Below are 22,687 nucleotides of genomic sequence, written 5' to 3'. Positions count from 1 at the left end.
GTATCCCCTCAACCATAATCGAAATTGCTAGGACATAACTTAATTATACATGAGTCCTATTATCTCCTGAATTATTTTAAAGTGTAATAAACACACCCTTCAGTACTGATGTAGCACAAAGAGTGTGTTCACTCTCTTTGAGAAAAGTGAGAGACGAAAAAAAAGTATAAAATCTGATTAATTTGGACACATATCCATTTTCAATTGGACATTTTCATTATTAATTAATACACATAAGTAGTTAACATTAAGACTTAAGTTGATATATTTTTAATTAAAATTTCTTTTTTTCATTATGAAATAGAGCCCAATTTTATCATTTTTAGAAATATAAATATTTTTGCACAACATACTTAAATTATCGGTGATCTTTTTCCATATATTTCATCAATTTGTATAATATCGAAAGAATTTTTCTTTTTCTTTTTCTTTTTTTACTCAAACACTTAACATGAAATTCGAAAAAAAATTTGCATAGTAGAGATTTAGTTTAGGCAATATATGGTGAGCACAATTTAAATTAAATTCTTTTTAAAAATAAATAAATAAATATATATATATATATATATTTTAGATCTGATGATTTTTTAAATTTTTTTAGATCTGACAATTTTTTTTTAGATCTGAAGATGCACTGACGTGGAGGCAAGTGTAAAGCACCTCCCTTCGTGTGGGTGATTATATAGGTTTTAGGATGTGTTTATTACACTTTACAATAATGAAAATTAAAAAATTCTTCATTTTTGCGATAGAAAGTACATATATCTTCATATTAAAAAGAATACACTCTTAATTAAAAAATTGACTAAAAGTGCATAAACTAAAAATAACTAACTATTGTACAAATACAATATATATTCAAATGAGGAAGCTAAAAATACTGCAGCTAATGTATAATATGTGTAAACTTTTATTAGCAGTATTATATATATGTATAAACTGCATGCTGGCTAATTTATACTATGTGTAAACTTCTATTGGCAGTATTATATATAGGTTTTTATGTTTGCCTTCTTAAACTTTAGTAAGAAGAATTAAAAAAAGGAAAATGAATCATTTTTTTTCTTTATACAGTTTTTTTCTTGGATTTGTCTTTTTATCTTCTCTTTGATATATTCATTATTTGGAAATGTTACAATATAATGTCTTAAATTCTACCAATGAAGAGGGTGACAAATATTACAATATAATGCCTTAAATTCTACAATTAATACACAACAGAAATACAAGCATCCACTTTTTAGAGATTTATTAGCTTGTCATCATTTTAGCAACTTATGAAAATTCATTTTATCTAACTAAAACCACATTTTAATAGCATTAACATAGTGTAGTAATTGAAATCTTAATGTACAATTACGCATATATACTTCTCTTGAGGTATATATAGAATATGTAAGTAGAAGGAGTTTCACCCATAATTAAGATTCAAGGAAACTAAACAAATTAATTTAACAATATGAACTTTGTATCAAGTAGAACACCTCACTTTTCAATATTCATACTTATACGATACCACTTGCTAAGAAAATTATTATAAGACTTATTTTATATTTATCCTATAAAATAAAATGGAAACATATAATGTCCAATCACATATAACTTGATGTAAGAATCATTTTTCTTATGGATATCCTACTTAAACTAATTAGATTTTTAAATTGATTACAATCATAAAATCTGACATTAAAATTCATAAAATTGTATTTAACTCAATTTCTTCTTCATAACGAACTAATAGCCTAATATAGTGTACGTTATTGCAACCAAAGTGAACACTACATTATCGACAATAAAAAAAGTAGGAAAAAAAATGTGGCCAACATGAGGAAGCATAAGGAAATACTTCATCTCCAATAGCTCTGTTCCAAGAAATTTTTGACCTCCTATGCTTGTTTTCCCTCCTATCCCCACAAGCCCATTATATAGTCCACTTTTATAGGATTAACTCACAAATCACAACTCTTCATTTCTATAACCTCTACTAAATGGTTAATGAGTTTATTATGATTAAAAGTTTATGTCCATTTAACATGATATTTGTTTTTTTTGCTTGTGAGTGAAGAAATAACATATGAAATCAGAGAGAAGTTAAATAGGTGTTATTAACTTCAAAATTAGTGAATACTATATCAATGAAGAATGTCTATTCATTTATTACTTTAATGCATTATTGAATATATCAATTTATGTAGAATGACCATTAAGATACATTCAGATGAATTTGGTCTACATAGAACGATTTTTGCAACTTTTTAAATTCTCCATAATTTGATCATCATGACAAAATGAAACTGATGATTAATGCGTATTCATTTAATATTAAAAAATATCATAAATCCAATAAATAACTGTAGAAAAAAATTTAAAATTTTATTATTTATTTAACTATATGTTTTCTTAATGATATTATTATAATAACTCAATTTCAAAGGGTTATTTTGGTATTTCAACTTTCAACTTTTTTGTGTTCCCATTTAACTATATGTTTTATTAATGGTATTATTGTAATAACGCAATTTCATAGGGTTATTTTGGTATTTCAACTTTTTTGTTCCCACTTTTAATAATACTAGTCTCTGGCACGCGCGTGTACCCTAGTAGCTATTATACTGTCTATCCGTTATTTTATGATTTTATGGTTGAAAACCTTTAATATAAGATCAACTTGGACATTGTTTGTATTCTCAAATGACCAATTGTGACAACTTAAACGTCAGGGCTACTAATGTCACAATGATTAACAATCTTCTCAATAAAATCAATTCATAAATAAGAAAATATAGTGCTAAAACTTTGGAACGTAAAGAAAGAGTAAATAAAAGTTGCATTCTACATTATGATTACTTAGGAAAAACATATAAAGTAGAAAACTTGCTTGACTGAAATGTCAACTATATTGTCCACATCTAATAAAAACCAAGTAGACAACAGAGTGCTAAATTTTTATTTTTTCAAGAATTCCGCTACTGACCATTCTGGAAGGAGACATCCAATTAAAAAGCTTCCTGCATGAAAAAGCTACTACACAACTTCCATTAGCCTGTTATAGCTCGAACTGTAGAAGTCTTATACTCCTGTGTGTAATGAAGTTGTTCTTCGTTTGTTTTCCACCTGGGCTCAACTTTTCTTTTGCTTTCTTCCTGCTCCTTTTCTCTCAACTTGGAATTTGATGAAAGGTAATTTCCTAATTTATAGCAGAGAGTAATAACTTTTCCAATGTAATTTGAAATTATCAAGAGGAATTTGGCCTGATGCTAATTAAGAAAATCATTGAATGTGATTTTTTAAATTCCTTGCCTTTTGAGAGTAATAACAACTGACTGCATCATCCCTAACCTCCTCCCTTTAATTCGTTCCCATTAGTATTGGTTTGGTAGATGAATGGTTTTGTAAACTGATGGAATCAAAAGTAATCATTATTCATGAAATCTAAAACAACAAGCAAGGGGCGGGATCATGGGAAGATCTTTAATCGAGCCCTAGAGGAGATCAAGGAGAAGCTCGACTTAGACAGAGCTTCCCCCCCAAAACTACAATGACTAGGACTCCTGTCGGAGGAGTTTTGAGCGTGAGCTAACACTCATGCAGCGGCAAAGACCTCTGTAACCGATGGATCAAGATATGTTGCCTGCCACAAGCTTGGTGGGCCGGGAATGCTAGACTTATCAAACAACTCAATTTGTCCGAGTATCAGCAGGACAATTGGCACAGGCCTACAGTCATTCTACAGAAGGCTGGAGAATCGGCTTGCAAAGAAAATCTTGATTGTGAGAAAGTCCATATCTTATCTCTACATATTTCCTTTCTTTTATGTTCGTTAATTGAGCTAAATATACTCAATTCTCTCAGATTATCCAACTTTTCAATCAAATATAGAAAAGGTATCGCTACTGTAAAACCTCGATAAAGTAATAATCTCGCTAAATGAATATTTTTCTCCGATTTCGACTTGGGTAAGTTATATTAAAGTAATATCCTCGCTAAATGCATTAGATGATAATTAAAAATAAAATATTAAAGGCTCAGAAAAAATATAAAGTAATAATTACTAAAATACATCAAGAATTTGTATATATTTAATCAGTCAATAATACTAGACCAATAACTATTTTTTTTAAAATATGATTCTATAGTTGATTAATTACTAAAATACATCAAGAATTTATATATATTTAATCAGTCAATAATACTAGACCAATAACTATTTCTTTTTAAAATATGATTCTATAATTGATTGTTTTTTCTTACCACCAAAACCAAAATTAATCTCATCTAGCTTTTTCCTTTTATAGTTAACATAAAATCTCTTCATATTCTATATACATGAATACAATTAGAAACATTAAACTTCACTAAATTCGTTTAGCTTTCCTATATTTAAATAATAAATATGCAAAGACTACACTTTTTAGTTTCCTAGATTTAAACTTTTGAAATTTTTAATTTAAATATTTTTTTTCTTATGGCACATACTGCAAAATACTCTCTAAAATAATAAATATTTATTTATCGATAAATAAATATTTTATGCATTTATCGATAAACTAATAATCTCGACAAATGAATATTTTTTTCGGTCTCAAGCATATGCATTTATAGAGGTTTTACTGTACTTGCTTTTCAATCAACTTTTCAATCAAATACCATAGCATTACTCAATGCTATGGTATTTTCTTGGAATACACTCCTAATTTTCTCGAGTCTAGACACTGATTTTAATTTGCATTGATCCTTCATTCAGGATTGAGGTGACTGATAAGTCTACTGGACAAAGTATCGCTACTTGCTTCCTTTAAACAAATTGTTCTTTATCAGCTGGCATAAGTATATAGTTTGTTGAATTGCATAATGAGTCGTTTACCCATTGCTTTAGATTTGTCCCTAGTGAATTCATATTTTTATTTCAAAATCTGCATGGCAGCATAGCTATAAATATCAGATTCTGCAGAAATGAATTCCTCAGTTATATACTCTGTGCAAGAAATAGATGTACTAAACATCATTAAATTAAAACTAATATGAGTATATACTTTTTAAAATGTCAAAACAAGGCTTAGATTGTTACTTACTAGGAAAGTTATATTTCTATACAATGAAAATATGAGCATTAATACAAAACTACCGAAGTTGCCAATGTTCTATCGGTAAGTTCTTTAAGTATATGACAAATAAACTAAATAGGACATAGTAATATCAGCTGAAGAAAACAATATAAAACAAAGTTCTACAGAGGAGTTTTGACTCCATTCCAAACACATGGCCTTGATGGTTTTCCTAATTACGTTCTTGTTCATTGTAAGTTCTCATTTATCGATCATATTAGCCAGTGATCATCTTTCTCAGCAGAGTAATTCGGAAATATATATTGTCCGCGTTGAGTCACCTGAAAATTTACATGCCTGGCACCAGTATTCATTATTGTCTGATGTGTCCTCGAGCGTAATATATTCCTATCGAAATGTCTTCAATGGTTTTGCGGCTAGATTATCACCAGATGAAGTGAAGGCATTGGAAACGCAAGATGGATTTATTTCCATAAGACCTCAAAGGGTATTGCGTATACAAACAACTCACAGTCCAAGCTTCTTAGGATTAAACCAAAATTTAGGCTTCTGGAATATGTCTAACTATGGTGAAGGTGTGATTATTGGTCTGTTGGACACTGGAATTTATCCAGAACATCCTTCGTTTGACGATGAAGGAATTCCTCCTCCTCCTGCTAAGTGGAAGGGGAAGTGTGAGTTTAACTTCACAGCATGTAACAACAAGCTCATTGGAGCTAGAGACTTTTCGGTGTTTGAAGGTGGGACGCCACTAGATGAAAATGGGCACGGTACACATACTTCAAGCACTGCTGCAGGAAATTTCGTTGATGGAGCGAATGTATTTGGCAGTGCTAATGGCACAGCGGCTGGCATTGCACCCCGTGCTCACTTGGCTATGTACAAAGTGTGCAATCCAAGTGGCCAGTGTTCCGAAAGTGACATGTTGGCTGCGATGGATGCTGCAATTGAAGATGGTGTTGATGTCATATCCATTTCTATTGGTGGAATTTCAAGCCCTTTTTGGGATGACAATATTGCACTTGGTGCGTTTAGTTCTATGGCAAAGGGAATTTTCGTAAGTTGCTCAGCTGGAAATGACGGTCCATATAATGCAACCTTATCTAATGAAGCCCCTTGGATTCTAACTGTCGGTGCTAGCACCACCGATAGACAACTGAAGGCTACCTTGGCACTTGGAAACGGCGTAGAATATGATGGTGAATCAACATCTCAACCTAGTGATTTCCCTCCATCATTACTACCAATCGTCTACCCAGCATTGAACAACAGTTATTTTGGTGCTTTTGTTTGTAGCCCAGACTCACTTACAAATGTTGAAGGAAAATTAGTGTTGTGTGGAACGGGTGGCGCGACAGCAATTGCAAAAGGACAGCCTGTGAAAGATGCTGGTGCTGCTGGCATGATTCTAATGAATGAAGATATTGAAGGTTACAGTATACCTGCACACGATTATGTTCTTCCAGCAACACGCATCAGCTATGCAGATGCACAAGATCTCATAGCATATATAAACTCGACATCAACCCCTATGGCCACTATTTTATTTAAGGGTACTGTAATTGGAAATAAACATGCTCCTTCAGTTGCTTTCTTTTCTTCCAGAGGCCCAAGCAGAGAGAGTCCGGGCATATTAAAACCAGATATTGTTGGCCCCGGATTCAATATCCTTGCAGCTTGGCCGACCTCCATTGAAAATAATACTCATACAAACTTGACATTCAATATGATTTCTGGAACCTCAATGGCTTGTCCTCACCTTGCTGGAGTTGCAGCTTTGCTAAAAAGTGCTCATCCAGATTGGTCTCCTGCTGCTATTAAGTCAGCGATTATGACCACTGCTGATCTGGTTAATCTTGGCAACAATCCGATCGAGGATGAAAGACATTTACCAGCTAACATATTTGCAATTGGAGCAGGACATGTGAATCCGTCAAGAGCAAATGATCCTGGTCTAATCTATGACATCCAGCCTCAGGATTACGTGCCTTATTTATGTGGCTTAAACTACACAGATCAACAAGTTAGCGCGACCCTGCAAAAAAAGGTGAATTGCAAAACTAGTATACCCGAGGCAGAGCTAAACTATCCTTCATTTTCTATCAAACTTGGTTCAAAGACTCAGGAATATACAAGGGCTGTAACTAATGTCGGTGAGGCTAATTCGACTTACACTGTGGCGATTTCACCACCTAAAGGTATTGAGATAACTGTGAGTCCTAGCAGTTTGCACTTTTCTGAAGTAAAGGAGAGGATGGCCTATCAAGTAACATTTAAACGTTCAGCGTCTGGCACTGTCAGCAACACGAACTTTGTGCAAGGATATTTGAAATGGTCATCAGAAAAGCACTCTGTTCGAAGTCCAATTGCAGTTATTTTGGAGTAGTGAAAGCGCCATCAGGCGTCTTCGATATTGATCAATAAATTCTAGTGATAATTATGCATATTATCTCCCTTGAGATTTGAACTTGACTTTATAACACATTTTCCTTTTCTTGCAGTAGATAAGAGTATGCATTAAATAAAGGTTGTACTTGAAGACAAATCCAATTTACTGCATAATATAATCTGAATATCTTATTTTAGAAAAATTAAGTGTAAGCAGAAATAGATTTGTAAAATTTGATACTTGACTGCAACTATACTGCAAACTGAGAGACCTTAGGTATAATTAACATTGTATGGGAAAATTCTGGCGAGCACTACCCCGAATGGGCTATATCTTAAGCATTTGCCTACTAACTATGGATGAGCTCTCTTTAACGATTTTATGATGGTATAGAATTTCAAATTTATGAATTGATTAAAAATACTTGGAGCCCGTAATTTAAATACAATACCACCATCATATTATATTGACTTTCCCATATGGTATGTATACGGGGTAGATTTCTCTTAATAAAATTGAGTTCTCTATGAAGAGAAAACTTAATTGTTGAGTCTTACAACAGGCTTTGTTAATGTTAGCAAAAGATGACCAGTCTATAATTAAAGAGAACTTACATATGATTGGACATATGGAAAAATATGTATTTGTGGGTAGAGGTGGCAAATTAGTCCACGGGAAAATATGCATTTGTGTAGTAGAGGTGGCAATTAGCGCATGAAAATATAACCTGTACAAACTGCTCATTTATTAATTTAGTTCATTGCAGTTTAATTCATCATATGATGGGTTGATCTGTAGTTCAAATTGATTGATGATAAATTTTATCAAAAATATATTTTTTAAAAATTTGATATGGTATATATAGTCACAGTAAAAAAAATTAGTTCTATTAGGTACTAAAAATTATAAAAAGAACAAATAAAATAATTAAAAACTTGATAAGAATTGAGCGAATTGGGATATTACCCACATTTAATCCATTTGGTAAAGCTATTTTTGGGTGGGTCAACCCATCCATTTAATTAACTAAACTCATTTTAATCTGCTCAAATTCAATTCAACCGGCCTATATGCCACTTTGTGTGACAAAAGTCTTCCGCCTGCAAATGATGGATATTTACAAAAATAAATAAGAGTAATTTCTATGCGGCTGCCAACCAAAAAGGCTCCAAATGCCTACGCCTGTGACGTTTATTTCATAGTCTAAAAAGGAATTCTTAAAAGGTGTTATAAAATAACTAAGTTGACAATATTATAACAGAAAAGAAAGTAAGAGAATATGGAGAGAAAACAAAAAAGAAAGGAAAGTAGCGTGTATATGTATTCTGTGTGTTTTTTAGCAATTCACAATGGCCAAGAATGGTCATATTTATAGTTATACAAAAGAAGGCAAGTTGAGCAACTTGCAAAGTGGTGTGTCCACACAAATAATGGACAATCCACTACTTAACACTCCCCCTTGGATGTCCACATGTAAAGAAAAATGCTAGTAAAAAATATATATATACATAGTTATCCTGAACATCCATTGATGTTGTGCCTCATTAAAAACCTTACTAAAAAAATCAGTGGGAAAAAGCCTAGTAAAGGAAAAAGAGTACACACATCTGGTAATACGCCTTGAATGCTGCCTCATTAAAAACCTTGTTAGGAAAACCCAGTGGGACAAAACCTAGACTAAGGGAAAAAGAGTGCAGCGCGTATTATACTCCCCCTGATGAAGACATCATTTAATATCTCGAAGATGACGCATTCCAATTTTGTATCTCATTTTCTCAAAGATTGAAGTTGGCAATGCCTTGGTAAACATATCTGCTAAATTGTCACTTGAACGAATTTGTTGGACATCTATTTCACCCTTCTTTTGAAGATCATGAGTGAAAAAGAATTTTGGTGAAATATGTTTTGTTCTGTCTCCTTTGATGTATCCTCCCTTCAGTTGAGCTATACATGCAGCATTGTCTTCATACAATATTGTTGGAGCGTCTTTTGTCAAAGAAAGGCCACATGTTTCTTGAATGTGTTGAGTTATTGATCTTAACCAAACACATTCTCGACTTGCTTCATGAATGGCTATTATCTCTGCATGATTTGAAGAAGTGGCAACCATAGTTTGCTTTGTTGAACGCCATGATATAGCTGTACCACTACATGTAAATAAATAGCCTGTTTGCGATCGACCCTTATGGGGATCAGACAAATATCTCGCATCTGCGTAACCAATCAATTGTGACGGGGATTCATTCGAGTAAAACAAACCCATATCAATGGTCCCTCGAAGGTATCTGAATATATGCTTAATTCCATTCCAGTGTCTTCGCGTTGGGGAAGAACTAAATCTTGCTAACAAGTTTACTGCGAAGGCTATATCTGGTCTAGAATTGTTGGCAAGATACATTAATGCACCAATTGCACTAAGGTATGGTATTTCAGCACCAACAAGCTCTTCATCATTTTCATGAGGTCGAAATGGATCTTTATTAATATCAAGAGATCTCACAACCATTGGGGTACTCAGTGGGTGTGCTTTATCCATGTAAAATCTCCTTAAAATATTTTCTGTATATGTTGATTGATGGACAAATATCCCATTTGAAAAATATTCAATTTGTAGACCAAGACAAAATTTTGTCTTTCCGAGGTCTTTCATTTCGAACTCTTTTTTAAGACATTTTACTGCCTTTGAAAGTTCTTCAGGAGTTCCGATAATATTCAAATCATCAACATACACTGCTATTATAACAAATTCAGATCCAGACCTTTTCATAAAGACACAAGGGCAAATTGAATCATTTTTATATCCCTCTTTTAGCAAGTATTCGCTAAGACGATTGTACCACATTCGCCCTGATTGTTTCAGCCCATATAAAGATTTTTGAAGTTTTATTGAACAAGTTTCTCGGGAATCTTTATATATTTCAGGCATTTTAAATCCTTCAGGAATTTTCATAAAGATATCGTTATCTAGAGAACCATATAAATAGGCTGTAACGACATCCATCAGATGCATGCCAAGTTTTTCATAAACTGCCAGATTTATAAGATACCTGAAAGTGATTGCATCCACCACAGGAGAATATGTTTCCATATAATCAATGCCGGGTCTTTGCGAAAATCCTTGTGCCACAAGTCGTGCTTTATATCTTACAACTTCATTTTTCTCATTTCTTTTCCGCACAAAAACCCATTTGTACCCCACTGGTTTTATACCTTCAGGTGTTCGGACTATCGGTCCGAAAACTTCGCGTTTTTCAAGCGAAGCTAATTCAACTTCAATTGCATCTTTCCATTTTGGCCAATCATTCCTCTGTCTACATTCATCGACAGATTTTGGTTCAAGATCCTCATTTTGTTGCATTATTTCCATAGCAATATTATAAGCAAAACTATTGTCGACAATTACATTATTTCGGTTCCATATATTTCCTGATGAGACATAATTTATTGAAATTTCTTTATCATTTTCAGGCGCCTTAACCTCTTCCAAGGTTTCATCAATTGTTATGTCTCCTTGCTCATCTTGAGCAGGTTCTTTCATATCATGACCATCTTGATTATTTGCTCCTTTTCTTTTTCGAGGATTTTTATCTTTGGAACCGATTGGTCTACCATGTTTTAAATGTGGTTTAGACTCATTTGCATTATTTAATTGTCCTATTGGGACATCAACTCGAATTGGAGCATTAGCAGCTGGGATATGAGATTTAGTAACTCTTGATAGGTCAGTGAATGCATCTGGCAGTTGATTTGCAATATTTTGCAAATGAATTATCTTTTGAACTTCCAGTTCACATTTATTTGTACGAGGATCTAAATGATATAATGGTAATGCATTCCAATCTATTTCCCTTTTGAGCTGCTTATTTTCTCCCCCTAATGTTGGGTATACTGATTCATCAAAATGACAATCAGCAAATCTTGCAGTAAATAAATCTCCAGTCATAGGTTCCAAATATTTTATGATAGAAGGAGATTCATACCCAACATATATCCCCAATCTTCTTTGGGGTCCCATCTTTGTGCGTTGTGGTGGAGCAATTGGAACATATACTGCACTTCCAAATATTCTAAGATGGAAAATGTTTGGCTCCTGACCAAAAGCCAATTGTAATGGAGAGACTTTGTGATAACTTGTGGGTCTGATCCGCACAAGACTTGCTGCATGCAAAATAGCATGACCCCGTAATGAAATGGGAAGTTTTGTTCTCATAAGCATTGGTCTAGCAATTAATTGGAGACGTTTAATTAATGATTCCGCTAGACCATTTTGAGTATGAACATGAGCAACCGGATGCTCAACTGTTATCCCAGTGGACAAACAATATTCATTAAATGCCTGAGATGTGAACTCACCAGCATTATCAAGACGAATTGCCTTTATTGCATAATCTGGAAATTGTGCTCTTAACTTAATTATTTGAGCAAGTAATCTCGCAAATGCCATATTACGAGTTGATAATAAGCACACATGTGACCATCTTGTAGATGCATCTATTAAAACCATATAATATTTGAATGGTCCACATGATGGGTGAATGGGTCCACATATATCACCCTGTATTCGTTCCAGAAATGTTGGGGATTCAATGCCCACTTTGATTACTGATGGTCTAGTAATCAATTTGCCTTGAGAACATGCGGCACAAGTGAATTCTTTAAACTGAAGAATCTTTTGGTTCTTCAAAGAGTGTCCATGTGAACTCTCAATTATTTTGCGCATCATATTAGAACCGGGATGGCCCAACCGGTCATGCCAAATAATAAAATCATTTGAGTTAGTAAACTTCTGGTTTACTATGACATGTGTTTCAACCATGCTAATACTTGTGAAGTATAAGCCGGATGAAAGAGCGGGTAACTTTTCAAGAATAAACCTTTTGCCCGACATCATTGTAGTAATATAAAGATATTCATTCTTTTCATCATTTGTAGTCTCAATATGATAACCATTTTGACGAATATCTTTGAAACTTAATAAATTTCTTTGAGACTTACTACAATATAATGCTTCATTAATTGTTAAATTTGTTCCCCCAACAAGTACAACTTTAGCTTTTCCGGATCCTTCAATTAATTTTGTACTACCAGATATTGTATTAATATTAGCTTCTTTCATAATCAAATAAGAGAAATATTTCTTATCTCTTAAAATAGTGTGTGTTGTGGCACTATCAATAAGACACATATCATCATAATTGATTTTGGATCCAACTGATGACTGGGAAATTTCCATATTCTTCATAAATGAAAAGAGATACATTATAAGAGTGTGAAAAACTAACAACATAAAAACTTTAAGATATTGAACTGCTTTAAGAAATAAAAAAAAACATAAAAACAGTAACTATAATATCATGAATGTGTGTGAAAAATATTCTTTACTCACATGTATTTTTGACAATATTGTATATATAAAGTATTAAAAAAAAAGCATTAGTACTAATATGACCTTAATTAAATATAATTATAACACATGCGATAACATATATCTATGCAGATTGTTATGTGCCATTATCAAATGATGTGAAAATCATATATACACAGTATACACTAATTTTATAACTTAATGGCTAATTTGACATATTTTAGCATCTTCGATCATGTATTATTATATGTGTTAATAAAGCTCATCAGATAGTGGCTGCAAATCGTAAATAAATTACTATGTTAACACGCTTGAAATTCGGTTCATATTTCTTTATATAACTCAATACACTAAAACTTTTAATAAATAAACTCAATTAACAATTTATTTTGGTAACAAGTGTCATAGTGAGAAGTGTTAATCTAGGTTTTTGAATGGTACAAATATACAACTAAAAAACATCAAGTAATATTGTGTGATAATACTACATAAAAATGACAAATAAGTAACAAAAATAAATAACACACCATACTACATAATATAGAGCTTTCAACTTTTACACATTATTACAAACTATATGTCTCTTTGTAAAAGTTACTAATTATAAGATATATTCCCTGTCAGATGATAAATTCCTTAATCAATACTCATAAAATCTTCAGCATCCAAATGAGTAATATTTGGAAGATCTGCGAAATCATCATCTTTATAAGCCATATTTGCCTCAATATTTTCATGTTTATTTGAGGGGGTTGCTTCATCATCATTATTTCGAAAACTCAAGTTTGCCTCCACATTATTATCTCTCCTTTTGAGAGAGGCTTGATAAAGTTTCACAAAATGTTCGGGCGTACGACATTCACGTGCCCAATGACCCTTCATACCACACCGGTGACAAAAATTGGATTTACCTCTGGAAGAATTATTTTGAGGACCTTTATTGTTCTCATGTTTATTTCCAACATGATGACGATAATTGATTCGTCCTCTACCACGTCCTCTTCCACGTCCACGACCACGGCCACGACCGTGACCGCGATAATTATTTTGTCTTGATTCAGACTGATTATGCGCTGCTACAACATTCGCTTCAGGGAATGGAACAGATCCAGTGGGACGGGCTTCATGATTTTTCATCAACAAAGTATTATTTTGCTCAGCCACAAGTAAGCATGTAATTAATTCAGAATACTTCTTAAATCCTTTTTCACGATATTGTTGTTGTAACAACACATTTGAAGCGTGAAAAGTGGAAAAAGTTTTCTCAAGTAAGTCATCATCAGTGATAGAGTCTCCACATAATTTTAACATGGAACTTACCTTGTGGATCACAGAATTATACTCTGTCACGGTTTTAAAGTCTTGAAATCGAAGGTGAATCCAGTCATATCGGGCTTTTGGTAACACCGTAAGTTTCAGGTGGTGATACCGATCTTTCAAATTAGTCCATAATTCAAGAGGGTCTTTTATAGTTAAATATTCAGTTTTTAATCCTTCATGAATATGATGACGGAGAAAAATCATGGCTTTTGCTTTATCTTGGCTTGATGCGTTATTATCTTGTTTAATAGTATCACCTAGACCCTTAGCGTCAAGGTGAATTTCAGCATCAAGGATCCATGATAAATAATTTTTTCCAGAAATGTCAAGTGCCACAAATTCAAGTTTTGATATATTTGACATGATAAAACTGGGATAGAAATTAATTTTAGAAATAGAAAAGACAACTAAAATAAAATTTCTTTAGTAGATATACCTGATATAGAGATTAATTTTCTGGAGAAAATTAGGACTTCGTGCTGATAACGTGTTATAAAATAACTAAGTTGACAATATTATAACAGAAAAGAAAGTAAGAGAATATGGAGAGAAAACAGAAAAGAAAGGAAAGTAGCGTGTATATGTATTCTGTGTGTTTTTTAGCAATTCACAATGGCCAAGAATGGTCATATTTATAGTTATACAAAAGAAGGCAAGTTGAGCAACTTGCAAAGTGGTGTGTCCACACAAATAATGGACAATCCACTACTTAACAAAAGGGATATATACTTAATGATATATTCCTGTCATTGCTCATATAGTATTATTATATAAATGACCCACATATATCTTTTTTCTCTAATAAAAGCGAAAAATAATTTTTAATTTTTTTAAAAATTTTTTATTGAAAAAATAATCATTTCTCACATGCTTTTTTGACTTATTTGATTCAATGGCTAATTTAAATTTATTATTTTAATAGTCAAATTTATTTTTTGCACTAATTTTCTTGTAAAATTTACTATAGATGCCCCAATTTTTCTTTACATATACAAAAACTGAATTGAAATATAGCTGAAAAATAGTTTTAAATTACAATATAGCCACCAAAATTATTAATTTTTTAAAAAGAAATTCTTACTTTTTCCTCTTTTTCCATTCACACTTTTTGTTTGCTTCTCATATTTTTAGACTCAAGATTGAAAGAAAAAAATGAAATAAGAATAAGAAACTCAAATAATGAAAACAAAATTCATGTGTGAAAAAGATCATATATATCCCTAAATGGATTTTTAATAATCAAAAAAATATCGAAAGTATTTTTTTCACCTCCATTAGAGGAAATGAGAATATGTGAGTGATTTTGTAACAATAGAGGTATATGTGAGTCATTTTTGTAACGGTATGGATATATGTGAGCCATATTTGTAATAAGGGTTATATCAATTCTAAATGGCAAAATTGAGGGGTATATAAAGCCCCCTTCCCAAGTTAAACGAAAACAAAATTGTTTAGTCAATAATCATGGGCGGACTTAAAGGTAATCAAGGGGGTTCAGTAAAAACTTACATTGTATATACAAGGTATTTTAAAGAAATTTTATGTCTATATATTAATTTTGAATATTTTGAATATAAAATTAGAGATTGACTTAGTGCTTGGGGAGTTTAAAATTGATCTTGCGGTCCCAAGTTCAAACTTTAAACACTACATTTTTTTCCCAAACCCCAAAATCCTGAATCGCCACTGGTCGTAATCATATAGACTTTCTAGCTTCGAGTTAAAATAAGTTTTGCACTGCTATAAATAAACGTGCCTTAAACACTACATTTTTTCCCTAACCCCAAAATCCTGAATATCGTAATCATATAGAAGTGCTTTTTACTTATTCTGTTGCTGAGGAAAATTATTGAGTTCATTAGCATACTTACAGAGCATGACTCTAGTATTAGTTTATCTAAGTGTCATTTCCATACTTTTTCTTCAATCCTTAGTTATATTTGCGAGTCATGAAAACAACAAAGAGATTTACCTTCTACATCTAGAGTCACCTGACGAAACTCATTTTTCTCAAATTTTGAAGATTTGCATAATTGGCACCATTCATTTTTGCCCTCAAACACAGACAGTTCTTCCTCTTCACGTATGGTTTACTCCTATCGCAATGTCCTAAATGGATTTGCTTCTAGGCTAACACCAGAAGAAGTAAAATCACTTCAAGATAAGGAAGGGATCATATCAGTCCGGCCACAACAATTACTGGATGCACAAACCACTCATAGTACAAATTTCTTGGGGCAATACCAGAACTTCGGCTTCTGGGAAAAATCAAATTATGGGAAAGGTATGATAATTGGAGTTTTAGACAGTGGAATAACGCCCGACCATCCGTCCTTCCACGACGAAGGAGGAACCCTCCACCCACTAGGTGGAAGGGCAAGTGTGAATTTAACTTTACGGTGTGTAACAAGAAGCTAATTGGAGCAAGATATTTCCATGAATTTGGTAATGGGACGCCACTAGATGAAAATGGTCATGGTACACATACTTCAAGCACTGCTGCTGGAAATTTCGTGAATGGGGCCAACTTTTTGAGCCTGGCTAATGGCACAGCATCTGGTATGGCACCGCTTGCACATGTTGCCATGTATAAAGTCTGCAATGCTACTCTTACCTGTTCTGAAAGCAATATATTGGCTGCGATTGATGCTGCAATTGAAGATGGAGTCGATGTGATATCATTTTCCATTGGCAAAAATTCTACCAATTTATGGTCAGAGGTTGTTGCACTAGGTGGATTTACCGCTATGCAAAAGGGGATTCTCGTCAGCTGCTCAGCTGGGAATGCAGGTTCACTACCAGGCTCTGTGTTTAATGGAACTCCATGGCTTCTCACTGTTGGTGCAAGCACCACTGATAGAAAACTAAGAGCAACGATATGTCTTGGAGATGGCAAAGAAATTGATGGGGAGTCGGCCTACCAGCCCAAAGACTTCTTCGAGACCCCATTACCACTCATTTTTCCTGGAACAAATGTCAGTGATCCGTCTGCTGCATTTTGCAGCCCAGAGTCACTGAAGAATATTGATGTCAAAGGAAAAGTTGTGTTGTGTATATCTGGTGGTAAGATTACTAGAATTGACAAGGGAAGTTTCGTGAAGGATGCTGGTGGTGCTGGAATGATACTCATGAATAGTGAACCACAAGGATTCACTATCTTAGCCTATCCACATGTTCTTCCAGCAGAACATGTCAGCTATGCAGATGGATTAAAGATCAACGCGTACATCAATTCAACATCAAACCCTCTGGCCTCATTTTTATTCAAGGGAACCATATTTGGAGATGATCATGCTCCAGCAGTTGCTAGCTTTTCAGGCAGAGGCCCAAACTTGGCAAGTCCTGGCATATTGAAACCAGATATTATTGGTCCTGGTGTTAACATTCTTGCTGCATGGACAAAATCCATTGAGAACAATACGGATATGAAATCTACTTTTAACCTTGTATCTGGCACCTCAATGTCTTGTCCTCACGTATCTGGAATTGCAACATTAGTAAAGAGTGCTCACCCTGACTGGTCTCCAGCTGCTATCAAATCAGCAACCATGACGACTGCTGATCTTGTGAACCTCGGTGACAAACCAATTGAGGATGAAAGGGGTGTTCCTGCTGACTTCTTTGCCACTGGTGCAGGACATGTTAATCCGTTAAGAGCAAGTGATCCAGGCTTAATCTATGACATTCACCCGACGATTATGTTCCTTACTTATGTGGCTTAAACTGCTCAAACAGAGAAGTCAGTATGTTTCTATTAAGAAAAGTGAACTGCTCATCAACCATTCCTGAAGCAGAACTAAATTATCCTTCCTTTTCAATTGGACTTGGATTGGAAGCTCAAACATATACGAGGACTGTGACTAATGTTGGTGAAGCTGTCTCGTCCTATGTTGTGGAGATTGTGCCACCACAAGGAGTTGATGTGAGAGTTGACCCTCTTCTCTTTAATTTGTCCGAGTTGAACCAGAAGAAAACATATCAGGTAACATTTAGCCGATCAAGTACTTCAAACATCAATGCCACTTTTGTTCAAGGATATTTGAGATGGACTTCATCCAAGCACTTTGTTAGGAGCCCAATTGTAGTTACCTTAGGGTAGTGAGGAGGATTAATTTTCATGCATCGATCAGTATGCATTTTTCATAATGATTTTCCATGCAACAATAGGGATATCTTACTTTTGATCCCTAGAGAAATCTTTCTTAGTTAGTAGATCAGATTTACCTTAATGTACTTTGAGAAGTTAATTTGGTTTCAAGTTTTACTTGTCCATGTATTGTATGTTCCTTCGAATGCATATCTAAATGAGTATCGTTTCGTTAAACTTTACTGAAATGCTGTAAATATATATACATAAAAGGATAACCACATGTAAACTGTGTCATGGGTAACCTTAAAATAAATGGCAAATAACATGATTTAACTAGCCAAACCACACCAATTAGGGTGTACATGGACCGGGTTGGTTCGGATTTTTTACAAACCAAACCAAACCATTTGTGTCGGGTTATTAAATCTATAAACCAAACCAAACCAATAAAAGTCGGGTTTTTCGATATCAATTTTTCTCGGATTTTTCGGAGGTTTTCGGGTTTTTTCGAGTTTCTCGGGTTTTTCATAGTATCTAATAAAAAGCATAGAGCAATGCTTCTTAAAAAGAGTTCTAGTACAAAATATCAACATATAAGATGGAGGCAGAACACTGTTTGAAGTTTTAACTTTATAATATTTACAAGATGAGCTTTTTTTGTATATTATTTAGATGAGCTTCTCAAGTCTAAATCTAAATGTAAGAAAGAAAACAAAAATTATGAAAAAATTTATAAAAATATTTATAAATTACATTTTAATAAATATTTTTATGTATAACATAATTTAAAAGTAGTATATCTATAATCAGGTCAGTTTGGGTTCGTTTTGACTTTTTTTATTAAAACCAAACAAACCCTATAATGGTCGGGTTTTTTTTTCAAACACCAAACCAAGTCAAACCAAACCACTAGTCGGGTTTTTTTTTTCCGATTTGGTTCAGTTTGTCGGTTTGGTGCGGTTTATCGGTTTGTCCTGTACAGCCCTAACACCAATAGTGCAACGGTTATTTAAACCTGGCCTATTTTAAAGAATTCAGAGGCGGATGCAGCTCTAGGTTATCGGGTTCATCTGAACCCAATACTCCCAATGTGGAGCATTTATGTGTATCCACTAAAATTGCAACAAATTGTAGATACAAACCTTTAACTTCAAAATATAATGAAATCAATGCTTAGAGAAGTTGAACCTGTAAAGCTTAAATCCCGAGTCTGTCTCTAAAGCCAATACTTACTTATTCCCAATTCATAGGTATGTCATACACATTTTCTTGTATATGATAATGCAAACATTTATCATTCGTAGACTAGTTGTCAGTTAAACACTGTAACAGATCTTTTTAGAAAATATTTTCCAGCCCGGGAAATTAGTTCACAATGAGTTTGTCAACGCCATAAGAATATGCTAATTTTAATTGCATAAATTTCACAGAAAAAGGTAGAAATATTAAATGAAATGGAACCATTTAGTTTTAACAAATGTTACTTGTCCAATCTTCCTTTGTGCTTACTTTTTCATTGGATTTCATGCTTTAGGATTTTCATTGCCTTTAATTATTGTGCGTTCACGGAGCAACATATGAACTTATCATTCATAACAGAATGCAAATCCTTTGTTGAAATTGAGCAAACCCCATAAATATTTTACTTCAACTACAAAGCAGAGAATTGATTCTTGAATTTATCCACAATACTTGTAAGCAAGTAATTCGATTTATTTCCATCAGAATAGATCCCCCTGCAATAAAGAAACAGTCTTCAGCCTGCAAATCATTGGTTAATTCCCAAGTTAAACATGTTAAATAATCAAAATTCGTTTGCAGCCGCCTAGTCAAAAAGATTTTTAATTGCAATAACAACCAAAGCAAGCTCCAAATGGCTTGTCTTAGGCTTTCATTTTTTAGCTCAAACAGAGATTGCATTTCAAGCCAATTGGAGAATTCCGAACCAATCACATCCTTCTCAAAACTTCAGTGTCACTCAAATTCTTTCTATTACTTCAATACTGAAGACACTTAAATTAATGATAACAAAAGCAACCATAAGAAATTAACACTATATATATATCAGCTTTACAAGAAATGTGGCTTATTAATTTGCACTGATTAACATGGCTTTGAAACTTTTTATGTGCCATCTTTTCTCTCAGTTTTTATTCTTCAGTCATACATGCAAGTAATACCAATCAGCAGAGCAACTCAGATATTTACAGTCCATCTTGAGTCTTTTCATGGCCAACTTTTCTCTGACTTGGATAGTTTACAAATGCGGCACCATTCTTTTCTGCCCCAAAGAAAACGATTCCAAATTATTCCTCATCCTCGCACATATACTCTTATCGCAATGTCCTTAATGGTTTTGCAGCTAGACTAACACCAGATGAAGCAGAGCTACTGCAGGAGACAGAAGGGATCATATCAGTGCGGCCACAAAGACTATTGCATGCACGGACTACCCACAGTACTCATTTCATGGGGCTGCACCAGAACTTAGGCTTCTGGAAAAGTATAAACTATGGTAAAGTTATGATTATTGGATTTTTAGACACGGGGATAACACCTGATCACCCATCATTCCATGATGAAGGAGTGCCTCCTCCACCAGCAAAGTGGAAGGGCAAGTGTGAATTCTACTTTACTACGGCCTGCAACAAGAAGCTCATTGGAGCGAGATATTTCCAGGAGTTTGGAAATGGGACGCCTTTGGATGAGAATGGGAATGGCACACATGTTTCAAGCAGGGCTGCTGGAAACTTTGTCAATGGTGCCAATGTTTTTGGACTTTCTAATGGAACGGCTTCGGGTGTGGCTTCGCTTGTTCATGTTGCCATGTATAAAGTCTGTGGCGCTAGCGCTGTTCTGAGAGTGACACATTTGCTGCTATGGATGCTGCAATCGAAGATGGTGTTGATGTAATTTCTATATCCATTGACGATATCTCCAGACCTTTCTGGGAAGACTCTATTGCACTCTGTTCATTTACTGCAATTCAAAATGGCATTCTTGTGAGCACCACAGCTGGTAATACAGGTCCAGAACATGGCACAGTAGCAAAAGGAGCTCCATGGCTTCTTACTGTTGGTGCTAGCACCACTGATAGAAAACTAAGGGCAACAGTACTACTCGGAAACAGTGAAGAAATTGATGGTGAATCAGCTTTCCAACCTGAAAACTTCTCTCAAACTCTGCTTCCATTAGTTTACCCTGGATCAAATACTAGTGATTTGATGGATTCATTTTGCAGTGCCGAGTCTTTGAAAAATATTGATGTGAAGGGAAAGATAGTCTTTTGCGAAGCTGGTGGTAAGATAAAAAGACTTGACAAAGGACATTTTGTGAAGGATGCTAGGGGTGCTGGAATGATACTCAGGAATGAGGAGCCACAAGGCTTCACTATTCAAGCTGAAGCTCACGTTCTTCCAGCAGCACATATCAGGTTTCTTGATGGCCTGAAGATCAAAGCCTACATGAATTCAACGTCGGCCCCTGTGGCTTCATTTTTGTTTAAAGGAACTATATTTGGAGATGATCATGCTCCAGCAGTTTCAGCCTTTTCATCTAGAGGCCCTTTTCCAGAAAGCCCTGGCATATTGAAGCCTGATATTATTGGTCCTGGTATTAGCATCCTTGCAGCGTGGCCAACATCTGTGGAGAACAATACCAACACAAAGTCTACCTTTGACACACTGTCTGGCACATCAATGTCCTGTCCTCACCTCTCGGGAGTTTTAACATTAATCAAGAGTGCACAACCAGAATGGTTTCCAGCTGCTGTCAAGACTGCAATCATGACAACTGCTGATCTGGTAAACCTTGGAAACAATCCCATTGAAGATGAAAGGGGCCTCCATGCAGACTTCTTTGCTACTGGTGCGGGCAACGTTAACCCATTAAGAGCAAATGATCCGGGGCTGATCTATGACATCCAACCAAATGATTATATACCTTATTTATGTGGGCTGTACCCAAGTAGAGCTGTTAGTTTGATTTTTTACAAGAAGTAAACTGCTCATCAACCATTCCTGAAGCAGAACTAAACTATCCATCCTTTTCAATTAGACTTGGATCTGATTTACAAGCATACACAAGGACTGTGACCAATGTTGGCAAGCCCGTCTCATCTTATACTCTGGAGATTGTCCCACCCCAAAGAGTTGATGTGAAAGTTGAGCCTTCCACCTTGCACTTCTCAGAGATGTACCAGAAGATCACATATCAAGCAACCTTTAACCGATCAATTTCAAGCAATAATGCCACATTCGTTCAAGGATTTTTGAAATGGACCTCATCCAAGCACTTTTTTAGGAGTCCAATAGTAGTTACCTTGGTACCATGAGGAAGCTCAACAAACAACTCCTCACTATTCTATACACCAACTGTAATTTCTTGATCTCAAGACCATAGGATAATTTTGTTTTGTGCATTCCTCACATCAATTTTCCTAGCAGCTTCTCAGTTTG

At 34.3% G+C, this 22,687-nt stretch overlaps 1 protein-coding gene and 2 pseudogenes across 1 annotated transcript; all 3 read left to right on the top strand.

The window, feature by feature from the left end:
- The first annotated feature begins 5,259 nt into the window (after nucleotides 1-5,259).
- Nucleotides 5,260-7,452, top strand: LOC129872635 (subtilisin-like protease). Its single transcript, XM_055947567.1, has 2 exons — nucleotides 5,260-6,286; nucleotides 6,326-7,452. The coding sequence occupies exons 1-2, from the start codon at nucleotides 5,260-5,262 to the stop codon at nucleotides 7,450-7,452; spliced, it is 2,154 nt and encodes a 717-aa protein (XP_055803542.1).
- Nucleotides 7,453-16,016: 8,564 nt separating this feature from the next.
- LOC129872634 (subtilisin-like protease 4) lies at nucleotides 16,017-18,568 on the top strand (annotated as a pseudogene).
- Nucleotides 18,569-20,397: 1,829 nt separating this feature from the next.
- Nucleotides 20,398-22,563, top strand: LOC129872632 (subtilisin-like protease; annotated as a pseudogene).
- Nucleotides 22,564-22,687: the final 124 nt, after the last annotated feature.

The sequence above is a fragment of the Solanum dulcamara genome, chromosome 11 (genome assembly GCF_947179165.1).
Source record: "Solanum dulcamara chromosome 11, daSolDulc1.2, whole genome shotgun sequence".
Classification (NCBI taxonomy): Eukaryota; Viridiplantae; Streptophyta; class Magnoliopsida; order Solanales; family Solanaceae; genus Solanum; species Solanum dulcamara.
This window is presented reverse-complemented; position numbering and strand designations above follow the sequence as displayed.

Coding starts and splice junctions, on each gene's coding strand:
- LOC129872635 (XM_055947567.1), top strand. CDS start 5,260: ATGGCCTTGATGGTTTTCCTAATTACGTTCTTGTTCATTGTAAGTTCT. Junction 6,287..6,325: donor TGAATCAACATCTCAACCTA/GTGATTTCCCTC, acceptor TCGTCTACCCAG/CATTGAACAACAGTTATTTT.